The following is a 21919-nucleotide window of genomic DNA, read 5'->3' on the forward strand; positions in this document are numbered from 1 at the left end:
TATTAAAAGTACTAAATTACAAAAAACAAACACTAAGTTACCAAAACAAACAAACACTAAATTACTAAAAATAACAAACCAAATTATCAAAAATAAAAAATAATTACACCTAATCTAATAGCCCTATCAAAATAAAAAAGCCCCCCCCCAAAATAAAAAAAAACCCTAGCCTACAATAAACTACCAATGGCCCTTAAACGGGCCTTTTGTGGGGCATTGCCCCAAAGATATCAGCTCTTTTACCTGTAAAAAAAATACAACCCCCCCCAAAAGTAAAACCCACCACCCAATCAGCCAATAGAATGAGAGCTCAAATCCTATTGGCTGATTGGAACAGCCATTAGAATGAGAGCTGTTCAAATCCTATTGGCTGATTTGAACAGCCAAAAGGATTTTAGCAGCTCTCATTCCTATTGGCTGATTGAAATCTTTCAGCCAATAGGAATGCAAGGGATGCCATCTTTGATGACGTCACTTGCATTGAAGTTCCAGTGTACGGCGGCGACCATATGAAGAGGATGCTCCGTGCCGGATGTCTTCAGGATGGATCCGCTCCGTGCAGGATGGATGAAGATAGAAGATGTCGTCTGGATGAAGACTTCTTGCCGCCTGGATGAGGAATTCGCCGGCTGGATGAAGATCGAAGAGGCCGTCTGGATGAGGACTTCTTGCCGCATGGATGATGACTTCGCGGGCTGGATGGATCCTTCAAGCGGGACTTTTAGTGTTATTTTTTTTAAGGGTTTTTTGGGTGGGTTTTATTTTTAGATTAGGGTCTTGGCAATGCCCATTCAAATGCCCCTTTCAGGGCAATGGGTAGCTTAGTTTTTTTTTTTAGATTTAGGGTTTTTATTTTGGGGGTGTTGGTTGGGTGGTGGGTTTTACTGTTGAGGGGGTGTTTGTTTTTTTATTTTTTTTACAGGTAAAAGAGCTGATATCTTTGGGGCAATGCCCCACAAAAGGCCCTTTTAAGGGCCAATGATAGTTTATTGTAGGCTAGTTTTTTTTTTTATTTTTGATCATTTGGTTTGTTATTTTTAGTAATTAAATCGATGAAACATGCACTGGTCACACCTATCCTCAAAAAACCTTCCCTTGATCCTACTTCCCCATCAAACTACCGCCCAATTTCCCTCCTCCCTCTTGCTTCAAAGCTTCTCGAAAAACTAGTATATGCACGCCTATCCCATTTCCTTACGTTAAACTCCCTTCTTGACCCGCTGCAATCTGGATTTCGTCCCTATCACTCCACAGAGACAGCTATTGTTAAGGTCACCAATGACCTACTTACAGCTAAATCAAAAGGCCACTTCTCTCTGCTTATCCTCCTTGATCTGTCCGTAGCCTTTGACACTGTCGACCACCCTCTTTTGCTCCAAACCCTCCAATCCTTCGGCATCTGTGACACAGCCCTTTTGTGGCTCTCTTCCTACCTGTCAAACCGTACCTTCAGTGTAGCCTTCTCTGGGGCCTCCTCTGCCCCGTCACCACTTTCTGTCGGAGTACCGCAAGGCTCTGTCCTTGGTCCCCTTCTCTTCTCAATCTATACGTCATCACTAGGTTCCCTAATTAAGTCCCACGGTTTCCAATATCATTTGTATGCCGATGACACCCAAATCTACTTCTCTGCACCAGAACTATCTCCTTCCTTGCTAACCCGTGTCACTAACTGTCTTTCTCACATCTCTTCCTGGATGTCCTCTCACTACCTCAAGCTAAATCTCTCCAAAACTGAGCTCCTCATTTTCCCCCCTTCTTCCAAAATCTCCACCCCCAATATCTCTATAACTGTCGACAACTCCATCATTACCCCTACCCCGCATGCCCGATGTCTCGGGGTCACATTTGACTCAGATCTTTCCTTCACTCCTCACATTCAGTCCTTGGCTACAGCCTGCCACTTCCACCTTAAAAACATCTCTAAAATTAGACACTTCCTTACACAAGACACAACTAAGATTTTAATCCACTCTCTCATTCTTTCCCGCCTTGATTACTGCAACTCTGTCCTCTCTGGTCTCCCCACCTGCCGCCTAGCTCCTTTACAATCCATAATGAATGCCTCTGCCAGACTCGTCTTCCTTACACGTCGCTCTTCATCTGCTGCGCCTCTCTGCCAATCCCTTCACTGGCTTCCTCTTGCCTCTAGGATCAAACACAAAACTCTCACTCTGACATACAAAGCCCTCAACTGCACTGCTCCCCCCTACATCTCAGACCTTGTCTCCAGATACTCTCCCTCCCGTCCCCTTCGCTCTACTCATGACCTCCTACTCTCCACCTCTCTTGTCACCTCATCACACTCCCATTTACAGGACTTCTCCAGACTGGCTCCCATCTTGTGGAACTCTCTGCCTCGCTCCACAAGACTCTCTTCTAGTTTTAAAAGCTTCAAGTGCTCCCTAAAGACTCTACTGTTCAGGGACGCATACAACCTACGCTAACCTTTCCTAATACTGTACCAGTTCCTCTCCTCCACTGCAATCCCCTGAACCCTCTTAGCATGTAAGCCTAAAAGTCCAGCTGTTTGTAGATCACCTTCTCAAGAGCTGACTACAACAGTGCAACTCTTGGCAGGGCCCTCTACCCTATAATTGTTTTGTTGTACTCCCCCTTTGTTTATAGCGCTGCGGAATCTGTTGGCGCTCTACAAATAACCGATAATAATAAAAATAATAATAATAATTAAATGGTTTTTTTTGGTAACAGTGTTTTTTTGTAATTTAATACTTTTAATAAGGTTTAATTGTATATTTAAATAATTTTAATAGGGTTAGGTTTTTTAATATGTAATTTATTTAATTTAATTGGTAGTTTAATTTAATTGTAGTATAATAGTTAGGGTAGGTTAATTAATAGTTTAAATTAGTTTCTTTTAATTCTACAGGTAAGTTTTAATTTAAATTAAGATATTGATGTTGCAATTTTAATTTAAAGTTAGGGGGTTGTTAGGTTTAGGGGTTACTAGCTTAATTTAGGTTTTTTGCGATGTGGGGGGCTGACGGTTTAGGGGTTAATAACTTTATTTAGGTTGCAGCGATGTCGGGGAGCGGCGGGATAGGGGTTTAACATTTTAGTATAGTGGCGGCGTTTAGTGATATATTATAAATAAAGTTGGGAAAAACATGAATAGCAGCGTCATCAATGACTGTTAGTTAACAACAGTCCGATGCTCATTGCTCCGTACTTGGCGCGCATGTTTTTGACGGCTTTTTTTTATAAATATGGAGATTGTATTGACATCCGCGGCCGCGATGTTAGGTGAGCGTATTGATGCCGGCGAATGCAACATAGTTGACATCTTGATACATATCCCCCATAATGTGCACAGTGTTTTTGCAACTGCAAAAAACAGATTTGCTGCACGACTTCTAATCTTGCCCATTGTGGTTTTTTTTTTGCTATGTGCTTCCCATGTTAGTTTAATTGTACATATTACACCTCACCCTTTTTGTTTCTTATTGATCTTTTGTTTTACATTAATATAACCTTAATTCACAATTACTTCATTTATTTCTATACCATCTGAATGTGTTTTTGAATGCACACTAGCAAGCAGCAGTTAATACCTGGTCTTCAACATGAGAAAGTGGTATTACTATTTTGGATTGTGAGGGGCAAGAAAACACACCTGACTTTATCAACTGCACTTTACTTTAAAGTGACAGTCAACCCACATAGATAGATAATCCCTTTATTACCCATTCCCCAGTTTTTCGCAGAAAACATGGTTATATTAATACACTTTATCTATTGGCTTGCATTTAAGCCAATTAGTGCTGTGTTGTTAGAATCCATGGGCGTCAACGCAATGTTATCTATATGGCTCACATGAACTAGCTTCCCCAGTTGTGAAAAGCAAATACAAAAGCATGTGATCATGGGGCTGTCTTTAGGGACTTAGAAACAGACAGAAATTTTGAGGTTTAAAGGTTATAAAGTATCTTAAAGGGACAGTCAACACTTACTTTAACATGTTTTTATATTGAAAATAACAAAACGGAGGTCCGCCTACACTATACCCCTCCTGCCTTGCCGCCTTGCTTCTGTCCTAATCAGCGGCGCTAACTACTCTAATACCCAGTAAATATGGATGCCGGACTCCCCCCACCATTACGTAGCTGCCTTCTTCTTCAACTTATAAGCAAATCAGAATCCAGGCATCGGACAGAAATTGCAAGCGCGTGCAATTTCAGTCCGAGGACTGGATTCTGATTTGCTTATCAGTTGAAGAAGAAGGCAGCTACGTAATGGTGGGGGGAGTCCGGCATCCATATTTACCGGGTATTAGAGTAGTTAGCGCCGCTGATTAGGACAGAAGCAAGGCGGCAAGGCAGGAGGGGTATAGTGTAGGCGGACCTCCGTTTTGTTATTTTCAATATAAAAACATGTTAAAGTAAGTGTTGACTGTCCCTTTAATATAACCATGTTGGTTGTGCAAAGCTGGAGAATGGGTAGTTAAGGCATTATCTATAATTTTAAACAATAACAATCTTTGTGTTTACTGTCCCTTTAATCTAGTTCAAAGTCAGCAATGTGGTACTGGTCCAGAGCTCATTACAACCAATCAAGGTCAGCATGAGTGCCAACCACTGGCTACTTACTGAGTATTGCTGCTTCAGAGCTAATTTTAATGACCTGTAGTCAATGGGTAGGCATATAAAGTTCTGTGTAAGGACTAGCGCAATAGTAAAATTCTATTACTGCTCTTTTATAGCCCTTTAATTGCTGGTCATTCATATTTATAACAGTACATTTTATGCAGGCATGCCGGCAGCATAGAATTAAATGCACCTGGATTGTGCTAAAATAATTGGCCTTTGTATTTCCAAAAGAAAATATTGGCAGTTTATATTTTACCTGTATGCACTGCTAGTGCAAGACTTTGTTAATTTAAAACTTACATCATTTGCAATGTATATTTATTCAATAAGCAAAATACAATCAGTACAATACTGTTAGATAAATATATTATCTGTTCTGTAAGCAAATTTATTACACATGAAATAGCAACATAACTATACAATTAACACTATTGCATTTGTTAGGCCCAGAACGTTACTTTATAATTTAAATATTACAACTAATTGATGCCTCTCATAACAGTTATATAAACATGAAATGATTGTTATTCGTTTTCAGTTTCCCTGGAAACCCGGGGGACCTTTGGAATGTTTTCAGCAGTAGCTGCGTCATCTCTTTTATGCCGTAGCCCCAGAAAGCTGGAGATTTTCATTAGCATGAGGTCAACAATTTCCTCCTCTTCGGATGCCTGCAAATATTCAAAGAATGTGGTTTGAGATTTTATTGCATACATTTGTACAAATTCTACAGAGAACTGACAAAAGTATGCAGCAGATCTGCAGATCTACAAAAAAAAGCTATTAAAACAATTTACAATCTTTGATTTATTATTTGGAAATGAAAATTCTAAAATATTTTAATCTATCAATCAAAGACATTATTGAAGTCTATAACATAAGTAAATTTGCAGAAGGCTGGCAATATTCTAGATTTTAAACAACTTTCAATTTTACTTCTAATCTGTTTTGTTGTCTTTATATGCTTTGTTGAAAAGGATACTTAGGTAGACTTAGTAGATGCTGATTGGTGGCTGCTTATATTATTGTCTCACTCTATGCATTCAGCTAGCCCTTAGTAGTGCATTGCTGCTTCTTCAGCAAAGGATACCAAGAGAATTACGCAAATTATATAAAAACAATAAATTGGAAAGTTGTTTAAAATTGTATTCTCTATCCAAATCATGAAATAAAAATGTTGGTTTTCATGTCCCTTTAAGACAGTGTTTCCCATATCTTAACTAGAGCACAGGCGGGATGATCAGCTGGTGAATTAGCTGATTATTTAATGTAGTTAAGACTTAATTAATATCTGGCATTTTAAATGTCATGAGGACTGGGTTTGGGAAACACTATATATAATCAGGCTAGATGGATATATTGATAATGATCTGCTTTTGTATTGAAGTGATGCATTATGTTTTATCTGTTACCTTCCATCTGTACATGTATATATGACTCACAGTCCTGGGTATTTACTTTTACAGGCAATAAATTATTGTATCAATTTAGCTTGAGAGCTTTTAGAATACATGAATACTGTGTTTGCTGCAACTGTTTTTCAAAGGCCCCCACCACTGGTCTTATTTGAAGGTGCCAATGCAGAGAGACTAGACAAGTAAATTTATCCAAGTATTGAATAGGCATGGTGCTAATAGACTTAACACTTAACAAGTCCGATATTACTTTAGAAATTTCTAACTCACACCGTGAGACGACAGATAAAGCATATCTAGCTTAATATTACTAGAAATTGCATGAATGTTAAAATACGAGCTATGCTAATATACAGATAACGGCAAAAACTTTCAAGTATACTTTATAAATATTAAGAGAGAGCCTTAGGCATGATATAACCTAAAAGGGACAGTCAACCATAGAATTGTTATTGTTTTAAAAGATAGATAATCCCTTACTTACTCATTCCCCAGTTTTGCATAACCAACACAGTTATATTAATGTACTTTTTACCTTTGTGATTACCTTGTATCTAGGAACCTTCTTCCAGCCCCCTGATCACATGACTGTGACTGTTGTCTTAAATTTAGCATTGTATTGTGCTAGATCTTAAATAACTTTCTATGCCTGAACACAGTGTTATCTATATTACCCACATGTACTTTCTGTCTCTTTGTGTTGAAAAGAGATTTAAAAAGCCTGTGATAAGAGGCAGCCTTCAAAGGCTTAAAAATTAGCATATGAGCCTACCTATGTTTAGTTTAAACTAAAAATACCAAGAGAAAAAAGCAAATTTGATGATAAAAGTAAATTGGAAAGTCAATTAAAATTAAAAGTCCTATCTAAATAATGAAAGTTTAATTTATACTTGACTGTCCCTTTAAATACATCAAAGGGATATGTTGCAAATCCGTGGGCGTTAATAGTAAATGCTGATAAAACCCCAGTATAATTACCGAGACCTCTTCATTGCTACACTAATAGCAGACGTCATATCGCTTCATATAAAACTCCTGACTTTTACAATATCATTTAAAAACCCAAGTCACTTGTTGTATTACTAGTCTAAGAGTCTAAACTATCAGGACTGTTGTTATTTCATTACAACTTAAAATTGTGACAGTATTTTCAAACAATATACATATACTGAGAACCTATTAACCTCTTAGTGTAATTGTAACCATATGCAGAGGCATCTGTTACAGGTTGAACAAACATTATTATAGAGAAGCACACTCAGTTTTCTAATGGTGTGAAAATCTAGCACAAGGTTTAACTGTAACCACATGCAGACGCATCAGTTACAAGTTGAACAAACACAACTATAAAGGAGCACTGTCACGGATACTAGGCTGCAGGGGCTGAACCCTTGCCCCCTGTCACGGATATGGCGGGAATATTGTGGGATTGTCCTTTGTGTTATCAAGATGAGCTGTGTGTATAAAAGGAGTGTATGTTTTACAATAAAATCAGTTCTTATTTTCACCTGAATGCTAGTCTGTCTAGTAATTTAGGTGGGCTCCAGCTAGAATCACTTTCCTGGGCTACATAGAAATCACTTTCCTGGGCTACATAGTCACTTGTTCCAGGCAGAGGAAGGACCCGGTTGGCGGCGCTACCCAGTCGGGGTAGCGGGATATCCGTCACATTGGTTGGCAGCGGTGGGATGCTTCCTTCTACCTGGAACGGCCAAACCACCAACTGAAGATCTTGCCGGATGGAGCAGTACAATGGGCTCCGGAAGGAAGAATTGAGAACGTTGCTGCAGAGTAGAGGGAAAGTCGCTGGCAACAAGACAAAGGCAGTGCTCATAGCCGAACTGATGGAGGACGATTGGGCTAGCGAACAGGCTGGTGGGTCGGACAGTGACCAAAGTGGAGGACAGCCCAGTACAGCCTCCACTCCAGGGATTACGACATCCGACAAACAGCGGCAGGTACAGTGGCAACTGGATCTCTTTGGACCTAACCCCCCCGAGGAGATCATTACTCGGATAGTGACTGACGCCAACAAGGTACACATGTTGGAGCTTCAGAAGTCTATAGGGGAGGTCATGCCGGATCCCCTCGACCCCCCTTCCCGGCCCAAGAAACTACCTCATGGGGCTTTCCGAACCTTCCAGGATGATGGGAGAGAGGATATCGACCGCTACCTACAGCTGTTCGAGACCCAGTGCCAGATGCATGGGGTCACTAATGCCGATAGGGTTACTATCTTAATTGGGAAACTATCCGGTAGGGCCTTGGAGGCTTTCCACACTGTCCCCTCTGAAGATCAAGGCAACTATGACCGGGTGAAGGAGCGCATCCTTGCTCGGTATGGAGCAGAAGCTCACAGGCTAAAATTCAGGGGATTACACAGACAAGAGGAGCAACCGTATACCGAGTTTGCCCACCGCGTAGCTAGATCCTTGAACTCCTGGGTTACTGGGTGCCACATCACAACCCTAGACGAAGCTGTTCAACTCATCCTCCTGGAGCAGTTCTACAACTATACCCCCACAGAGATAAGGGACTGGGTAAAAGACAAAGGACCCAGAACAGCTGACCAAGCCACCGCCCTGGCCGATCAGTATGTGGATGCCCGGTGCCAGGCAGCCACAGACCCCCGGCCAGCAACCCACTCCGTTCCAGCCCCAGCTCGACCCCCGGCCAGCAACCCGCTCCGCTCCAGCCCCAGCTCGACCCCCAACGGTCTTTCGGCAGCCCCAGACCTGGCTGCCCCCTGTTTACCCGGCCGGGAGCAGCAATTCCCGGGGAAGTTATGGGTGTGGACACCCCGGACATGTTATACGGAACTGCCCAGACAGACAATGAAACCCCCCAGCCCAGCTGCCAAGGAACCCTGCCTCAACCTCGTGGGGGTCTCCTCAAGCCCGCACCTATCAGGCCACTGCCCATTGTGCCCATACCGCAAGCTCCGACCCCTATGCTGAGTGGACAGGAGAAGAAGTGGGTGTCTTGCACCATGTCAGCTCAATGGACCAAGACAACCGACAACAACAGCGGCAAGTTGTCTGGGTCAACGGCAGGTGGCTCAAGGAATGAGAGATACTGGGGCCACCGTTTCTTTGATCCAACCTCACCTCGTTCCCCCCTCAGGCTGCACTGGGCGCACCCTCGCTGTGGGGGTAGCGGGAGGTGAGATCCTCAGGATTCCTACAGCCTGAGTCCATTTGGACTGGAAAACCGACTCCCGCAATGTAGAAGTGGGGGTTATGCACCACATCCCTGCCAAGGTCCTGTTGGGAAACGACCTTGGCCACCTTGTGTCCGCCTATGTGGGGGATGCCTCTCCGGATACCTGCCCAGTGACTACCCACCAGCAGGCCAGATGTCAAGCCACCTCACCAACTCTGGGGACCCAGGTAAGACCTACCCCCCGACTCCTACCTTTCCCCGACTGCCTGTCCCCACTAACCCCGAACTTGCTGACACACCCTCCTGGGCAACCCCCTCTGACTTCGCTAAAGAAACATTGAGCGACCCCACCCTAGCTCCTTACCGAGACCGAGTAGGTGCTGACGCCCAGGGCCCCGGAGACAAACGGTTCCAGTGGGAGGGAGAGCTCCTGTACTGGATCTCCAAGAGGAGAAATGGACCGGTGCCCAAATGCCAGCTGGTCGTACCGAAGATCCCCTTAGCCGGCCACTTAGGAAAGCAAAGGACCCACCGCCGCTTTACTCAAACCTTCTTCTGGCCAGGCATTACAGATGATATTAAGGAATACTGTAAATCCTGTGAGGTTTGCCAGAAGGTAGTAAAGACGGGTGACCATACGAAAGCTCCCCTTCATCCCCTGCCCATTATTGAGGAACCCTTTAGCCGAGTGTCAGTAGACATTGTGGGGCCATTAGCTCGGCCCAGCCCCTCAGGGAAGAAATACATCCTTACAGTGGTGGACTATGCCACCCGATACCCGAGGCAATCCCCTTGGCCAATATCAAGGCGGAAACCATAGCAGATGCGATGCTCCGGATATTCACCAGGGTAGGCTTCCCTGGGGAAGTGGTTTCCGATCAGGGAATGCAGTTCACTGCGGAAATCACTCAACAGCTATGGAAGTTGTGCGGGATTAAACCCCTGCACAGCGCCCCTTACCATACCCAGACGAATGGGCTGTGTGAGAGGTTTAACGGGACCCTAAAGCAACTGCTTCGGACGTTCTCGGCCACTCACTAGGACTGGGAGAGATTCCTGCCACACCTCCTCTTTGCATATCGAGAGGTGCCTCAGGAATCCACTGGGTTTTCCCCCTTTGAACTTCTATATGGTCGAAAGGTTAGGGGCCCGCTAGATCTGGTACGAGCCCACTGGGAGGGAGCCACCGGGGGGAAGAGCACTCTGTTGTGGAGTATGTACTCCAGCTCAGAGACCGGCTGAAGGACCTGGCTGCCCAGGTACACGAGAACCTTCAAGTCTCTCAGCACAGGCAGAAGCGATGGTACAATCGCAATGCCCGTACCCGAACCCTGATCGTGGGACAGAAGGTCCTCGCTCTGAAGCCTGTCAAAACCGACAAGCTACAGGCCTCTTGGCAAGGACCTTACCGGGTTGTGGAACAACACCACATACCTGGTAGCGAAATGTTCAGATGAAAGGATCCGTCGGACCTTTCATCTGAACATGTTAAAGGCATACATAGAGAGACCCAGAGATGTGGCCATTATCTGTGCGTCGGCAGTGGTGGACTCTGAAAGTCTTCCAATGCCGGAGTTTCCCGGACCTACTGACACCCCCCAGGGGGTGGATGACATATCCCTAGACGATAGGTTAGAACCCGGACAGAAAAGGCAGGTCCGGCGACTCTTGGAACAAAGAAGGGACATGTTCTCTACTGTCCCTGGGTTTACCACCACAGCCATCCACCGGTTGGAGACCCCGGGACAGACCCCCCTGTGACAGGCTGCCTACAGGGTCCCAGAGGCCGTCAGGGACAGTATGCACCGGAAGCTCCAGGAAATGTTGGATCTCGGTGTCATTGAACCATCCAACAGTCCCTGGGCCTCCCCGGTAGTGTTAGTATCCAAGAAGGACGGAACTACCCGGTTCTGCGTTGACTACCGTAGACTCAACGACAGAACCACCACTGACGCCTATCCCATGCCCCGAGTAGATGACCTGTTAGATCGAAGCGCCCGGGGCCACTTCCTGACCACCCTCGACCTATGCCAGGGTTATTGGCTAATCCCCCTCGACCCTGAGTCTGTCCCCAAGTCTGCCTTCATCACTCCCTTCGGTTTATACCAGTTTAAGGTCATGCCGTTTGGAATGAAGAACGCCCCAGCCACTTTCCAAAGAATGGTAGACCGCCTGTTGGATGGCCTCCAGGACTATGACTGTGCATACCTGGATGACATCGCCATCTATAGCGAGACCTGGGGGGACCATCTGGTCCACCTAGTCGTCATCTTAGATCGTCTTCGAGCCGCCGGCCTAACCTTGAAGCCAGATAAGTGTACCATTGGGCGCTCGGAAGTTCAGTACTTAGGCCACTGAGTCGGCTGCGGTAAGCAGCGACCCAAGCCGGCTAAAGTTGAGACAGTGGCTAACTGGCCCACCCCCAGGACCAAAACCCAAGTCCTTGCCTTTCAAGGTACTGCAGGCTACTACCAGAGGTTTGTCCCTAATTACAGCACCCTCGCCAAACCCCTGACTGACCTGACCCGTAAACGACTTCCCCGACAGGTCCTGTGGTTCCCTGAGTGTGAAAAAGCCTTCCAGAGTCTTAAGTCAGCCTTAATCTCTGCCCCAGTACTGGCCGCCCCTAACCCAGCCAAACGTTTTTCTGTCCACACAGATGCCTCCATGTTTGGGTTGGGGGCCATACTAAGCCAGGCGGACGAGAAAGGACAGGACCACCCCGTTGCCTACATCAGTCGCAAACTGCTACCCCGAGAAGTAGGCTATGCGGTGGTTGAGAAGGAGTGTCTGGCGCCCTACCTATATGGGAGACCCTTCACCATCCTTACTGACCACAACCTCCTAGTATGGCTCAACCCGGGTTTCCGGGGACAACGGGAGACTGCTGAGGTGGATAGCCCTGCAGCCATTTAACTTTGACATCCAGTACCGACCGGGAAAGAGCAATGGGAACGCTGACGGACTTTCCGGCGGACTGAAGTGGCATAAACTCCTCAGACATCCCCAGGCCGATACCAGGCAGCTAAGGCCCACCCCACCCCCCTACAACCTCACCCTGTTGTTTCTCGGTGGTTTGGGGCTCCTCAGAGCAACCACCATCTCTAGAGACTTTTTGTTTGCTTTGTGTTGGCTTGTTTTTGTGTTCCAAGAAGAGTTGGTTTATGACCAGGAAAACCCTCCTAGGTTGGCCGGGCTCCTGGAACTCCCAGTCGGCCACCTCACAACGGACACCCGCCTAACCCCTCTCAGGCTGGCCAGGCTCCTGGAACTCCCGGTCGGCCACAGGTCAGCAGAACACCCGCTAAATTTACCCCTGATTGCTCCAGCAGCCCTTTGCCCCAGAGCTCCGCTCTTTTGGGGATTGGTAGCCCCTAGGGAGGACAAGAGCTGTGTGAATTATCAGAGTGGAGCTCCTTTGGGAACTGGGGTTTTTGGACACCCCTAACCCCATAACGTCAATGGACTGTAACTCCGGTCCCCAGTAATGAATCATGCTGATTTTTGGACTGTGGCATCTGGGGACCGAGAGCTTTAAAACGACACCCTGGAAGTGCCGCCACTCCACCGGGATCACCTGAAACCGCCACCGCTAGTTATTGGGATTATGTAAGACTGTGGCTCCTATGGAGGTGCCGGGCTGTCTGGAGGGACGGGAATGGTGGGAAAATTGTGGGATTGTCCTTTGTGTTATCAAGATGAGCTGTGTGTATAAAAGGAGTGTATGTTTTACAATAAAATCAGTTCTTATTTTCACCTGAATGCAGGTCTGTCTAGTAATTTAGGTGTGCTCCAGCTAGAATCACTTTCCTGGGCTATATAGAAATCACTTTCCTGGGCTACATAGCCACTTGTTCCAGGCAGAGGAAGGACCCGGTTGGCGGCGTTACCCAGTCGGGGTAGTGGGATATCCGTCACAAGCACACTTATTTCTCCAATGGTGTGAAAACCCTGTATACAGTGTTACATCAAACACTAGAGTCTTATTATATAATACAAAGGAGGAAATACACCTTCCCTTTTTCCACTCCTAATTAACAGAAAACTCCTGACTTGATACAAAGTCAGTCATAACCTTAAGTCGTTGTTTGTAGATTAGTCTAATAGTGGGTATGATTACAATATTAAATTAAGATAGTATTCTCAAACGGCATATATATATATATATATATATATATATATATATATATATATATATATATATATATATATATATATATATATATATACATATTGAGAACTAATTAACATTTAAGTCCAATCGTAACTATATGAAGACTCATTGATTACAAACTGAACAAATATAACCATACCATGAGCACACTTACTTTTCAAATGATGTGATGACTCAGTATTCTGTGTTACATTAAAACATAAGAATCTCATTATATCATAAAGAGGAGGTAATATATATTCTCCTTTATTTCTAATTGATATCCATTTGAAAAACCCTCACAGTATTGCTTCAACTTGTTACTTAATACATACTAAAACACTTTTATCAGCAGTCCTTAGTTACCTGGCACAATATAACTCTAGGCTATGGCACAGGAGCTTTATTTATTTATTTTTAATGTGATATAATATAATCTACAATATCACAGATCACTAATTTGTGAAAGAATATTACCTGTGAAATAAGAGCCCCCTCCTATAATATTACAGCAACAAAATAGATATATTGAATTGACCGTCTCACCTGTGTTATCATAAACTACATTTATTAACTCAAAATATTAAGTTTTGATATTCTCCTTATAAAGTGAGTGACTAACTGAGCACACTAATAAACTCACCACTGTGAATACCTTGAATAAACAGCCACCAATATTGAGCTATGTGCTCTCTATACCTACTCCAGTGATACAGCCTTTAATACCGAGTTACTTGCTCTTAATAGTATAATTTTTTGCGGAGCAGTACACAAGGGCCTAATACTTAGTAGACTATATAATTAAATCTTTTGAGAAATTACTGATAACCAGATATTTAACGATCTAGTTTATTCAGGTGATATCACAGTTGATATTCCATTAATCCTGAGGTATAATAGTTACTGTTAATCTCTCCTATAGTGGCTTTATCCACAGTACACCTCAAGGTATCCATGCCAAATTCAGCAGTAACTTCAATGCCAATCTTAGCCTCTGTGTAATTTTAAACTACATTTACACACACACTTATTTTAACGTATTGTGTTTTAAATAAAAGTTATATTTTATGTTTAAATATTTTTTATTGAGTTTTTCATGTCAAAACATCATAATACAAATAAACTTCAAACAAGAAGCAATATAAGTTCAGTGTAAAACAAAAACAAAAGAAAAGGAGTCACATTCATTATAGACCTATCGGGATTTTACTCCGAATAGTATTATTTTCGTATCCAACAAAGTATCTTATTCCATACAGGTAGAAACAATTCTCACACAATACTTCCTCTAACTCTGGACTTTTATATGTCGGTCCTTCCTATCCTTCTAGACCTTTCAATATGCATAATATAAGGTTCCCACATTTCAATGAACCGGTCTTTAGTGTTTAAGAGTTCTGCTGTGGCACTTGACATATTGTAGTGGTATTCTATTCTCTTTTCAATATACTCAAATGAAGGGGTAGCCGTCTTCCAATACTTAGCTATACACATGCGTGTGATAGTACAAATCATATTAACTAATTTAGAATGCCTCTTTAAATGTCCTTCTAGTGGGAAATGTAAAAGGGCTTGCTCTGGGGAAAGGGCTATATCTGCTTCTAATAGCATGCTTAAGTAATTTGAGATGTAATCCCATATCCGCTTGACTCCCCCACAGTGCCACCACATATGCAGATATGTCCCCACTTCGTTACATCCTCTGTAGCATTGATGATGCGCATGCTCTTCATCTTTAACCCCTCTAGTGGGGTAGATGTACCACCTATGTATTACTTTGAGGTAATTTTCTTTTAAATTAGCATTAGGGGAGAATTTAAGACCTCTCTGAATATTTTCTGTCCATGTTTCTACTGACCAAGATCTGTCTAAATCCCTTTCCCATTTTATCATGCTACAGTTTTTTTTATCTTTTTCTTTGACATTAAAAATTGGGTATAATATAGTAACTATGCCCCTCTTGTAGTCTTTAGATAGGCACAATGACTCATATGCGGTGTTATGCTCTCTCTTTGTGTTTCCTAGTATCTCTTGTACCCTTGATTTGAGTTGCAGGTATTGAAACCATAGATTTCTATCAGGTTCCCCTAGCCCTTCATACTGCTGAAAAGTTATTATCTTACCATTTACAAGTGTGTCTGCAATACGGTATAGACCTTTATTTTCCCATTTTCCCTGCAATTGTGAACTTATTATTGACTTGATGGGTATTAAGGGTGTAGCTTGAGATCGATTATTAATGATTATATGAGTTCTGGTCAATTTGTCCCATAAAGTTATAGTGTGATGTATTGCTACATATTGTCTTAAAGATTGGGGTCTATCTTGTTTGTCTGCCCATAGTAGTCTTTCTAGTCTGCCTACCTCCATGATATCAGTTTCTAGTTGAACCCATTGTGGGGTCTTTGTCGTTTTATGCCATTGGATGGTTTGGGCCATTCTAGCTGCATAATAATAAGCTCTTAGGTCTGGAAGCCCCACTCCTCCCCCTGATTTATGTCTGGTCAGAGTGTTCTTATTAATTCTTGCCCTTTTCCCCTGCCATATAAATTTGAGGATTTCTGTCTGCGTCGTTAGTAACTCTGATATCGGCACGTTTATTGGGAGAGAGCGAAATAAATAGAGGATTTTAGGTAGTATCGTCATTTTGATGGACATAATCCTTCCATATAATGACAGTTTATGTTTAGCCCACTTGGTCAATAATGTCTTAACCTGATTAAATATAACTTTATAATTTTCTCTGTATAGATTGTGCATATTTCTTGTAAGGTAAATACCTAAATATTTGATGGACGTTTTTGCCCAGGAGAAGGCAAAGTTGATCTCCAGAAGTTTTTTCGTGTGATTAGGTAGGTGGATATCTAGGGCCTCACATTTACTCTCGTTCACCTTGTACCCTGATAGTAGGCCAAATTTACCTATCTCGGAGTATATTACTGGAAGGGAAAGCAATGGTTTAGTGACTGCGAGGATGACATCATCCGCAAATAGCGATATTTTATATTCATTTCCACCTAGCTTAATTCCTGATATGTTGGGGTTGTCCCTAATTCTCTGGGCTAATGGTTCAATACATAATGCGAATAATAATGGAGACAGTGGGCAGCCCTGTCTAGTCCCATTTCTGATTGCTATTTGCTTCGATTGATACCCCGACAGTCTTATAAACGCATCTGGGGTAGAATACAACTTTTTTAACCCAGTGTAAAATGAACCCCTTATCCCTACCTTATTGAGGACTGCTAGCATATACTCCCAATTGATTCTGTCGAATGCCTTCTCCGCATCCAGGGAGAGGAACAGAGAAGGCATTCCTTTATTTGATGCCAGATTTATCAGGTCTATAATCTTTCTTACATTATCTGGAGCCTCTCTCTGAGCTATAAATCCAACCTGGTCAGTATTTATTAAATTTTTGATGGGGATAGCCAAACGGTTTGACAAAATTTTGGTGAATAGCTTAAGGTCCTGATTTATCAGCGAAATTGGCCTATAGTTTTGACAATATTGTTTACATTTCCCCGGTTTTGGAATTACTGTCACCCTCGCAGTCAACAAATCCTGTGGTATATCTATGCCTTGCATAATATTGTTAAAAATAGTTACTAGATGTGGTATCACAGAATTTTGAAGGTCCTTATAGAAGGAGCCTGGGAACCCGTCCGGGCCTGGGGCTTTATTTCTCTTTAATCCTTTAATAGCTAGGTGTACCTCCTGTGATGTGACAGGCGCATTGAGCAAATCAAGATCTTCTTGGGATATTTTTTTTAATGTGCTATTCTCCAGGAAATTATCTAATTCTTTTCGTTTATCTACGCCTAGCTTGGGTTGTGGCAAATTATAAAGTAAACTGTAATAATTGGCAAATTCATTAGCTATCTGTCGAGGGTCATTGGTCACTGATCCATCTGCTAGCTGTATTTGTGGAATGGTGGAGGCTCTGGTCATATCTTTTAATTTATTTGCTAATAATTTGTCAGGCTTATTTCCGTATGTATAGTATCTCGTATCAATTGCTTTGAATGAGGTAATCGCCTCTTTGTCAAGTAGCAGATTGAGTTCCTCACTCTTCTTTTTTAATGCTTTAGATGGGCCTCCCTTGGGATTTCTCAGTACCTGTTCTCGAATTGTGGAGATCTCCTTCCTCAATTGTTCTATTGTGTAATTATATTGTTTTTTAACTTTGGAAGATTCAGCTATAATCAGGCCCCTCATGGAGGCCTTCAGAGCACTCCATATTACATTTGGGTTGGATGTAGAGCCCCCATTTATTTTCATGAATTCGTTGATATGTTGCTCAATTTGGTGTTTAAAAACTTCATTTTGGAATACTTTGGGATGCAAGGTCCAGGACCTCACTCTACCTGGGTTTAATACTCCTTCTAAATCTATTCTCATCATGTCATGATCTGACCATACGCAACTACTAATAGTAGCCTGTGTAACTAGGGGTAATATGATTTGACTTATTAATATTAAGTCAATTCTAGAGCGTGTGCCATGTACCGACGAGTAATAGGTGTACTCTTGGGCTCCTCTATTTACTGCTCTCCAGCTGTCTAATAAATTGTGGTCTAGTAGTAAATCCCTTAAAATTTGCTGATCTGGGGTCTGTCGTCTGTGCTTTTGAGAGTCCGTCGAAGTCCTGTCTAATTTATCATCTAGAGTCATATTAAAGTCGCCCCCCATGATTATTTTATATCTCTTCCAGGATAACAATAGCTTGCTTACTTTGGTAAAAAATGGCCCTTGGTGATCATTAGGGGCATAAATGTTCACTAACAGGATTGGTGTATTGTGTATCAAACCCCGCACTATGAGGTATCTCCCTTCCCTATCAGAGATTATTTCCTCCTCTTTAAAATTAAGGGAGGCATGTAAGAGTATGGAAACACCACATTTCTTCTTGTTATTGATAGCATGATATTTAGTGGGGAAGAGTTTATCCCAGTACTTAGGTGTCGTGGTGGAGGTAAAGTGAGTTTCCTGTATCATTACTATGTTAGCTTTTTGGGCCTTATACTCTAGAATGGCTTTCTTCCTCTTTATATTGGAATTAAGGCCTCTGGCATTATGTGAAATTACTCTAATCTGCATTTTTGATTTTTATTTATAAGCTTAATGGTATTTGGGAAGCCTGTATACCTATAGTCTAATCGGACTGAAGTTGTGGAATCTTTGCATGATGTGAGGATACCTTCATATTTGGAGTCTATTAATAAACCTATTTTTCGTGACTGTAGTAACTTAACTTTTAAAACCAAACAATAATGCATATAACAATTAAATATAACATTCAAACAGGGTGCCTTAAACTGCACCTGGGTAATTTTTGACCTTTTGGTCAGTGTTCAACTCTGGAGTAATCTTCTTATACATTTCTTACTTTCTATCATCTGATATTATATTGAGGGAGAAAATATATAGCAGCAAACGGGAAAACAATAGTAGATATAGACAAATAATAAATAAAGAAAAAACAATGGTTAGAGACTATACAGTTTATCATTACAACTCATAAACCCATGTCTCTTTCACATATACCTTACATTCAGTCCAGCAGTGGGAGGTAAAGTTCTTATTATTCTGATCCTTATCACCTTGGCTTGGAAGGATACCTTCCTCATGGAACAGGAGGATTCTCTTCGTTGTTGGAGTTCTGATCTTCGTTGGAGGATGTAGCTGGTTTTGATTTTTTTGCATTACTTTTTTTAGCGACTACAGACCACTCTCTCTGAGGTATTCTTCTCACTTTCTGCTGTGTGGCCTGCTTCATAGGTTCTTCCATCATTATTTCCAACTTGTTCAAAATTATCTGTCCTTCTTCCAGAGATGAGCAAGAATATAGGGTATTCTGGTGGGTGAAGATCAGCTTAAAGGGAAAGTTCCACCGGTACCTTAATTTCTCTCTGTTAAGCGCCTCCACAATCGGCTTCATTTCACGCCTCTTTCTCAATGTTATGGGGGATAAGTCAGTATAGATTTGGATGTTGTGACCTTCATATGTGATCGTTTTAGCTTGTCTTGCCGCTTGTAAGATCATTTCCTTGACATGAAAGTAATGTAGCTTAATTATAATGTCTCTGGCTTTGGATTGGGAGGGTCTGGTGAGGGCTCTGTGGATTCTATCAAATAGTAACATGTTGATTTCTGTATCTGGAATAAGTTGGTGAAATATCTCCGTGACATCCGCTTGGAGATTTTTGTAATCTTCTGGGAGATTCCTGATTCTCAAATTTGATCTTCTAGATCTGTTCTCTAGGTCTTCCACCTGTTCTTCAAGTTTTTTAATATATATAGCATGATCTAGCAGGGTGTGTTGAATTTGGGGGATTTCTTCCGTGATATCATCAATCTTGTTCTCTAGCTCTGTTGTCCTTCCTCCAATTTCTCTTATGTCCTTCTTGAGGTCATATATTGCTGTTTTCAATTCTTCATGGAAGAAGGCTTTAATCTGAGTTAACAGTTCGTTGTTTGGGATATCCTTTCCCACTTGGTTATCTTCCTCTGTTAGTTCTGCCTCAGGGGGTAGCTTTGTTGGAGAAGCTGCTTTATCTATGAGTTTAAGTTTAAGTTGCGACTTGGATAAGCAGTCCTTTACTGTTTGATTCCTGCTCTTCATCTTGAAAAGTGTCCCCCTTCAGCAGATATGTTACAAAATTCGTCAGAGAAGCAGATGAATTGAAAATGTTACACCTGTATTCTCCTTTGTTCACCTTGCCTCCCTTTCCTCTTTCAACAGCTTTATAAAAACATTAGTTTGCTGCTAGTTGGCATTATGTCAGCTTGTATCCTCAATGTCTCTTTAAGATCACTCCAGGTTGAATTTTAATATGTTTAGCCAAACATTGCATGCTTTAAATATCTCTCCAGAGTGTTGTTAATATTTCTTAGTGTCTCAGGGTCTGCCGTTCTAATGTCTACGTGACAGTGTTAACCACAGAAAGTCTCGCTAGAAGTGTCCCAATCTCGCCTTGTTGAGGTGCAGAATTAGGCTAGTGAGAGGTGAGATGTTATCTGCTGTGGCTTTATTAGAACTACTTAGGTTGAGAACCCTGAATCTGATGCTAGTGACTTCTCATGCTCTCTGCCTATTCAGGCATACAGTCAGTTAGTCTGCAGCTTTTAATTGCTTTCTGCTTTATAATCCTCCCCCAGTGTCTCTCCCCTGCATTGCAAGGATGCTAAGGTTATAATACAAACTCACTATCTAGGCAAGGATTAATGATAAAATTGTATAGTGAGTAGATGTATATTACAATCCCAATAATGCTAGTGCATCCAAGATGGCGACTTTTCCCGCCACTCACCCTTATGTTGCTGATCCCTGTAGCAGATTTCAAAGCATATATGTAGTTTCCAGATGATGTTGTCACCTTCTTTTTTGCCTGATCTCCTCAGCCCTCACCTCCAGGCAAGGACTCCTGAGGCCTCCTCCACCTCCTCAATTATTATACCTTCCGGTAAGCTGCTCAACTTTAAATGATTATTTTCGGTCTGATAAAGCCAATCCTTGGGTCTACCTAGTATAAGCTGGCCGGTCGGATGGTAGGGATTTAAATTATATTGATTTCGGCCCCTTGCTGCACTTTATCCGGCCCGGGGTAGGCCGCATCCACGGCCTTTCCTAGTTTCGGCCTGGTACTGGAATTCGGATCTCTCGAAAATGGCTCCAAAAGCTCCGGAATTTGCCCTGCTGCCTCCTAGTAGTGTCCAGAGGCACACAGGACTTAAAGTATAAAGTTGGCAGTGCCAAAACAGCCTTAAAATTCTCTGTTTTGTGATCTCTGTCTGGAGCTCCAGCTAAAAGCTTCCTCTCAGTTTGCTGGCTAGCTCCGCCCCCCTCATAAAAGTTATATTTTAATTGATTAGTCCAACTTTTTGGTCTTCCATTCAGAATGATGTCTTCTAATTAAGGGGTGTTAGAAGTGCTACATAAGTGCACACTTTTTAGTCCAATCTTTCCAAGATTTGGACTCAAACCTGCCAATGCAGACTTGTTATTGGTCAAAGCTTGCCGCTGTCATTTTATTATCAAATCTCCATTCTAGCAGTTAATTATTTGACACCAGGAAGAGAGTGCACGCGCTCACAGACAAAACTCCCCGAAGGAACTACTCTTAATGCATTTGGTTCTGACTTTTTACAATACTAGAATATAAGGAATAGTGGAGAGACAAAATGCCACAAATGTACACAAAAAATAAAAATCTCCATGCACTCCAAGGAATGAAAATGACAAATCTTGCTTTATTGTATTAATTACCAGCAGTATGGTACTGGGAGGGTTGCCAGGTGTCCAGCATTCAACCTGACAGTCCAGTAGGTTAGCAAACTGTCCAGTAAAAGTGATAGCTAAATGTAAAATATATCCCGTGCCCAACAAATTACAAATAAGGAACAGGCTTTCCCTAATCTTTCTTCTTTGAAATGCTCCCTGAGGACTTTTCTGTTCAAAGAAGCCTACCACCCAACTTAATAATAAATTAATTTCACATACCTAACATTTCCCTCATCTAACTCTGCATTCACATCTTTCTCAATCTTGCAGTCCTCACCTCCTGTTTCTCAACCTCCTACCCTTC

At 42.3% G+C, this 21919-nt stretch overlaps 1 protein-coding gene across 1 annotated transcript in view; it reads right to left on the reverse strand.

Moving 5' to 3' along the window:
* Window positions 1–4905: 4905 nt before the first annotated feature.
* The window catches only part of LOC128647972 (polycystic kidney disease protein 1-like 2), a 543684-nt gene continuing 526670 nt past the window's right edge, over window positions 4906–21919 (reverse strand). Inside the window, exon 43 of the mRNA XM_053700651.1 lies at window positions 4906–5272. Within this exon, the coding sequence (XP_053556626.1) occupies window positions 5129–5272 (144 nt within the window). The 3' untranslated portion in view covers window positions 4906–5128. The remainder of the gene's footprint in view (window positions 5273–21919) is intronic.

Source organism: Bombina bombina, chromosome 1 (assembly GCF_027579735.1).
Source record: "Bombina bombina isolate aBomBom1 chromosome 1, aBomBom1.pri, whole genome shotgun sequence".
In the NCBI taxonomy this organism is placed as follows: domain Eukaryota; kingdom Metazoa; phylum Chordata; class Amphibia; order Anura; family Bombinatoridae; genus Bombina; species Bombina bombina.